The following is a 6,839-nucleotide window of genomic DNA, read 5'->3' as shown; positions in this document are numbered from 1 at the left end:
ATCGCTGCCTAGATTTTCCCGCACAGGCCGGCGGCCGCACCCCGGCTGCAACCGCGAATTTGGGGGTCAGACGAGAATGGTCGCGTATAGGCAAGGTCCGGGCGGCGCAGCCCACTACCAGAAACTGCCTTTTTCCTCTCGGCCGCCTATTTTTCTGTGAGGCCCGAAGCAGCCCCCAGGAATATAAATAATCCTGGCGGTTTTATTTACGACGCCAGGAAAATGATGTATTTTGCTGTGGGTTTACCATGCTCGTCGGGGTAAGACATTTTCCTGTGTCCCATCAGCCTACAGGAAAATATTTAGATCTAGCCCGCCGCAGGATGCCCACGAAACTCAAGTTCGCGCTGAAATATTTCAGTCTCCGCGCCAATTCCGGAGGATTCGCGCGATGTCTTCTTTTTTCCTATCTGTGCTGGCCCACGGGAAAAGAAATAGAGCAGATAAGGCACCCTCGCCGGGAAAATTCCCCACTCCCTCGTCTTCTCCAATCTTACGCACATACCGCCGCCGCCCTCATCCTTCCTTCCGCCGTGGCTGGCCGCCGGCCCGCCGCCCTCCTGTGCCGCCTCCTTGTTCCACCGCCTTCCTCCTTAGATCTCCACCGCCACCGGCTATCTCCACCGACCTCCACCATCACCGGCCTGCGGATTCATCCACGTCGGCGCCCAATTTCAATCTCAGACCTCCACCGCCGCCTCCCCTACCTCTGTCTGCTGGTGCAGCCACCTCCCTTCTCCTCCGACCTACACCGCCATCGCCTGCCCCTACCTCAGTTCGCAAGCGCCGCCCACATCACTTCCCTGAACTCCACCGCCGCCACTTGGAAGCACAACTTCTATGTGCGAGCGCCTCCCCCTCCCCTGTTCCCTTCTCCGACCGCCACCTCAGTTCGCCACATCTCGTGCTACCTCTTCAACTTCAACCCCGACCTGTCAGCCTGCCTCTCCTTCCGTCGACCTTGAGAGCAGCGACGGCCTCCTCTTCATTTCTAGGCCACTAGCTGAGTTTTAGGTGCTACCAATCAGAGTATTGTGAAGTTTGTTTAAGTGTACTTCTACAAATCAGATTTAGTTATGAACTTTGTTTAGTGTACTACATAATTTGCTATTTCATTTATCTGAACTGAGAGTATTCTGAAGTTAGTTTAATTACGAACTGTGTGCAAGTGTGTAATGCTTAGTTTGCTATTTAACTGATCTGAACATAGATTAGTGTGTAATAGTTCTGTACATTTGAAGGATATTGGATATGCTAAATATTAATTCTTTTTTCCATTCTTGATGTGCTGCATGTGGTAGGATCTAACTCGAATCTGCCGTGCTGTCCCAAGCTATTGTGGAACCTGCAGCCCATTGATACAATTTCTGCATCTTGCCTTCCTTGACAAATAATTTTGATGGTAAGCGTTTAGTTTTAGAAGCAAGCTAGTCATGTCTCTTTATCTGGAAATATCAGTAGTGTTTGAATAATGGTGCCATCCTCTTGTAGCTGCTATTTTGCATCTTCAGAAATTTTCGTGCAGAAAGGAAGGAATTATACTCCTTGATTGCATTCAAGCGCAAGGCAGAACGGTAAGGTGCCTCTCACACTTTGGCAGTAGGTGCTTGTCTTGATATGGTGATTATCTTGTGATCCAAATAATTATTGATTGAGCTTCCAATATGAGTAGTCTGGTGTAATCTTTTCTGGTGCCATCCTCTTGTAGCAACTCCCAAAAGACCAACTGTGATGGCACTGATGGTACACAGTTGGGAGTCATTCTCAAGCGAGAATACCTGGGTCTGGTTGAGGCCACATTAGATTGGGAAGATCATTATCTTATACATGAAAGTGTTACAAGTGTTGACTGGGTGAAACAAGAATTTTAAGCACGTATGATTCTCAATACTTTCTAATATTGTTTGGAGCTCTCTAAACTTTAGCTTGTGTCTTCTTACACTACCCGGACCATGCATGTACAGGCATCGTGCATGTGTACTTAATGGATGTGTACTCGCATGCAATTAATTTTGTGATTGCCTCCTAACTCAAATACTAGTAATTATATGCATTGTGTTGTAACCATACCTCAAAGCTCTCACGTTGGTGGCATAGGAGCAATTTTATTTTTTGACATTAATTTAATAGCAGCAATGCAGGGATATATATATATATATATGTACTATCATCTTTGTCATAATGTGTTTTTACATATTTTTTAGTTCTTCAATTGTGAAAAGTATTCTACATAGTAGAATATATTTAGGATAAGTATGATTTATTACAATACAGTTATAAATGGAAAATAATGGTGTGCTATATAATCTTGATAAATATGCTTTCTTCTCGCAGATGCCTTTTTGCAGATGCCTACTAATTGTGTGTGCAACTTGATAGTTATTTCAGTTTTGCTTACCAGTGTATGCACATGACAGGGGAACACAGATTCATCACATGATAGCTTGGAGGATGCTACTATGGATGACCTTGTTGGCCATGGCAACAATGGAGGTAGAAATTGCAAGAACATTGGTGGTGCTGAAAGGAACAACTTTTGCTACAATCGTGATGGTGATAATAACTGTGCTTCTAGAGGAGTATCTCAGAAGTGTATTTGCACTTCAAACAATTAACACTCTTATGGTATTTTAGATCTTTTTTGGTAGATAATGCTCCTGATCGTGAACCTGTATGAATTAGAAGTTCATGTATTTTGTTGTTACATTGCATTACCATGTGCAATGTGTGGATACAAACTAGAGTGGGGGTGCCATGTATCTGTGCCATTGTTATTACTTGCTTTTGGGCAAGTCTGTACATGTCAAGCAACAACTTTTACTGTATTGTTATACTTATAGACGCTATGTACTGGATATGAAGTGGGTCATTGGCTTAAATGTGTATTTAGTGAATAATTAATTTTGTACTGCAGAATATGGATTATGCTCACAATAACTTCCTGGTGGCTTTTCCTGTCGGTTACCTGAAGAAGAAAAAAAATGAAATTGCTAAATCTGACAAACATAAATTTTCCTGGGAGCCACCGACAGGAACAACCCTCAGGAAAATAATTCCTGTCAGCCAACCGTCAGGCAATTCTTTTTTCCCTGTCGGATTTATCCTGGTGGAATTTTCCTGTGGGTCAACCGACAGTAATTATTACCCTGACGGTTTTTGCCAACTTCCTGTAGGTTCTGAGCCGTGGGGAAAAGTCCGGTTTCTGGTAGTGGCCGGACACGGCCGGACGCGGCCGTAATTGCTGCTACGGCTTGGCCATGATTGCTGCTACACGGCTTGGCCGTGATTGCTCAAGATTGATGCCTGCTGCTATCGCGTTGCTGCTCTTGGCCGCGCATGCAGCTGCTAGCTGCTCCTGCTTGGCCACGCCCGCGCGCTAGCTGCTCCTGCTTGGCCGTGCCCGCGGCGCATGCCACCGCGATGCGCAGGCTGCCTGCCACCACGCCGCGCTATAGCTTGCTGTGTCCGCCCGCCGCACGTCTTGTCTTCAGCCACGAGCTTGATCGGGGTCGCATAATTTTAGCAAAGGAGCTAGAAATCGCCGGCTGGAGGCGATTGTACGGACGGCGATGCTGGAGGAGTGGTGAGAAATCCGTTCAGTTTTGGGCCTATAAACCGCCCGTCGCTCTGTATTAATAGAGATCGAGTGTGAAATTTTTCGGGCCCCTGAAAAAGTTTTTCGGGCCGGGCAACGAGTTCAGTCTTTGTTCTGCGCCACTTTCGACCCGAACCCGTAAATCGACGGAAAAATACGGTTCCGACGTGATTTACAGGCTCTCTTAGAGATGCTTTTAGAAAACATCACTTGTTGTCCTCAACTTTTTCAGGCGTGCATGCAATTAACGTCAGCGAAAGAGTAAGAACAAATTAGCTTGGTGGAATGAACAATAGAAGATCACTGACCAATTTGCTACATCTTCGATGTAAATGTAACAAGTAATGTGGCGAATCTATCAATAGTACCCATATGGAACACAAGAGAATGTTCCAAAGTATCTCTCGACGGTTCACTTTTCATGGCCACTGCCATCAAGCTAGTAGCATATATGCTATAGCTTGCATGCTCACCATGCCGATATGATTTATTTGCTTTCTACAGACAAGATCACAAGATACACACATAGTATATAATTTTTTTGCATGGGATATGCTATTCAAATCTCATATGATCCCTCCACTGCTACAGAAAATCCCAGGGCATCAGGTAGATTTCGTGGACATTCTAGTGTGCATATATGCATAACAAATGCTAATGAAGGCATTTTAACATAGTTTAAAATAGCCGGCTATAGCCGAGCTATAGCCCGCTATAGCATTTGCCGCATGGTGCGGCTAACTGCATTAGCCCGCTAAAAGACGTTAAAGTCTTTAAATAGCCAGGCTATAGCCGGGTTATAGATGTTTTGTGAGGCCGCGGCTATATCCTGTAGCCGGCTATTTCAAACATTGCATTTTAATGATTTCTGTTTCCCATATAATAGATAGTATTGCCACAAGCGATATCCAAGTACATTATATTTGATATTTGTGCTCCTCTTACATTATGCTTCATGCTACTTCACTTTTTGGGCCAGGATAACCACTAGCTGGTCGTGGAAGAAGTTTTTGTTTCTTTCCTGTATCTGCAATGTTTGTAAAGACAGACATATGTTAGTTGTATGTGCACAATTCTATCCACTGCCAGAAGATCGATTCCAAATATCTTAACAAATATTGTCGTTGCAGCTGGTGCTAACTGCTAGTAGTATTTTTTTTTTTTTTGACCTGGAGCTAGTAGTAAGTCAACCCCAATGTAAGGACTCAGGAAGCAGTAACGCTATTTTCTTACATAATGGAAGAACCCACATATATATACAAGATACTGCCAATCTAACAGAACTAGTTGTAATTCGGGTTAACTGCAAATCCTATCTTGACCACGCTAGTTGAATGTTTGCACATATATGCTAAACATAGTTCTTAGCAAGCCGATCTAAACAGATAGTGAGTTGAAATCCGAACTCGGAATTCGCACATACATACCTTTGGGAGAACCTATCTGAAGCATGTGTCGCTTGGCAGGAGTCAAGCCAGCAGGTGGCCATGGTAGTTGGAAAGGATAAACCGTTGTTACATCCAAATGGGAAAGCTTGGCCTTGAGGCTGAGGTTCTTTAGGTCAATGGCATAATGGTAATAGTGGCAGGTGATTTGGCCCGGCGACCAAACAATGACTAGTCCGGCGACCACCTTACCGACGTGATGCAGGTTATGGGAATCTCCAGCAAGCAGCTCGATCAATGGCTTCTCCTTCTCGAACTCCCACTTACAGCCGCCATCGAGGTTCTCCTTGAGTAGCCACACTTGCAGCAGGTGGTTGGTTACGCACACGAGGCAGCAGTTGCCATCCTCGGTTTCTCCGATGGAGTACCTTGACACTCTCCAGGACCCCGTGGCAATGGTTGGCGGTAGGGGGAGCATGGAGAACTCCTTGGTGCGGGTATCGAGCATGAGAGATAAAGTACCGGTGGAGTCGTCGTGGTTCCAGAATATGAGTCCGGCGGCGTACATGGTCAGGTACGCCGGAGGCGGCGTGATGGTATCCGGTGCCCATGGGTGAAATTGCCACTTCTGCACTCTAGAGTCGTACTCGACAGCTCGAAATCTGTGGCCATCGCCTACCTGCAATGTAAAGATGCGGAAGGGAGCATCGCCGTCGTCGATCAAGCAGTTGGTTCCGGAGATGTAGCTGTTCAGAAAGGGGGGGCGTTCTCGTGGGCGGCTTATGTCGATGCGACGTAGGGACATGGGGTCATAGACTGTTAGGGATCCGCCAGTGGATCCGCCTTTGGAGAGGAGGAGGCGGCCGTTGCGGCAGTCGTGGATGCGCCACGTTGGGTCGTCCTCGAGGCCGGCGAGAAGGAAATCGCCAGAGCGCGCGACGGCGACGAGGCCAGGGTCGGACCGGGCTGGGCTTACCAGGCTGAACACGGGAAGGCTGAGTGGTGCTGTCCTGTGGGCAAAGACGCCGAGGAGGCTGCGGGGCGATGACGAGGCGTGGCGTGCGCGGAAGCGGCGGAGGAACTCGGGAGTGGATGCGATGTGACGGAACCGGTGGGAGGCGCACACGGCGTGCCCGAGGGCCGCCCATGAAGGGAGGCGGAGCAGGATATCCTCGACGTTGTCGTCCTTGAGGGAATCCATGGTGGTCGTCGGCTGTGGCATTGGCGGCGTCCCAGGAAAGCGACCTTGACCTAGGCTAGCCAGAAATTAACTAGAACGAAACCCTCATAGGATTGCGGCAATTGCGTGATTTCGTTCTGGCAAGCTTGGTTGACGAGCCGGAAAAACAAGCGGCGCGATCGTTTCTCTTCCCAAACACGCTCAGCCCATACCAACGTGAGCCAAAAAAATATTAAAACTTGGGTAGGCTAGCTGAATATTACGGGATCTTTCAAAACAACTCTAACTTACAAACCGTTTGTCGAAATTATGATTTTTTTGCAGTTCTGGAATCTTCGCGACGAGATCTCTAAAATAAGATCGCAATTGCATATGTTTTGATCAAAGTTTTTTTAAAAAAGCAACTTTGGTGAGTAACTTTTGTATGCGACAAAATAAATTTTGGTACTGGACAAAAAAAAAAAGAGCAAAAAAATGAAAGGCAACTTCACATCAGTGGTTGACAACTTCACAACACCTAAACGCAAACTTCACATCTTCACTGTAGCGATAGACAATTTAAGGAGCATACAGAGACAACTTTAATGTAACAGTAGACAACAACCTTGCGCCGATGGACAACTACATAACAGTTGTAAACAACTTAAAAAGCAACCTCGCAATAATAGTAGGCGAGTTA

At 46.4% G+C, this 6,839-nt stretch overlaps 1 protein-coding gene across 5 annotated transcripts; it reads left to right on the top strand.

Moving 5' to 3' along the window:
• Positions 1-940: 940 nt before the first annotated feature.
• Positions 941-2,879, top strand: LOC124699639. Of its 5 annotated transcripts, XR_007001464.1 has the most exons (5): positions 941-1,014; positions 1,302-1,402; positions 1,492-1,574; positions 1,709-1,875; positions 2,418-2,879. XR_007001464.1 is itself a non-coding variant. In XM_047231910.1 (4 exons), exons 1-4 carry the CDS (start codon positions 1,400-1,402, stop codon positions 2,613-2,615), a joined length of 375 nt encoding a protein of 124 aa, XP_047087866.1. In that variant the 5' UTR covers positions 947-1,399; the 3' UTR covers positions 2,616-2,879. The 5 variants fall into 5 exon arrangements, 1 of the variants encoding a protein (XP_047087866.1); XM_047231910.1 differs by having other exon boundaries at positions 947-1,402; positions 1,709-1,797; positions 2,416-2,879; XR_007001461.1 differs by having other exon boundaries at positions 955-1,402.
• The last annotated feature ends 3,960 nt before the right edge of the window (positions 2,880-6,839 follow it).

This window comes from Lolium rigidum, chromosome 3 (genome assembly GCF_022539505.1).
Source record: "Lolium rigidum isolate FL_2022 chromosome 3, APGP_CSIRO_Lrig_0.1, whole genome shotgun sequence".
Lineage (NCBI taxonomy): Eukaryota > Viridiplantae > Streptophyta > Magnoliopsida > Poales > Poaceae > Lolium > Lolium rigidum.
Note: the sequence above shows the minus strand (reverse complement) of the source record. Positions and strands in the feature narration are given on the sequence as shown.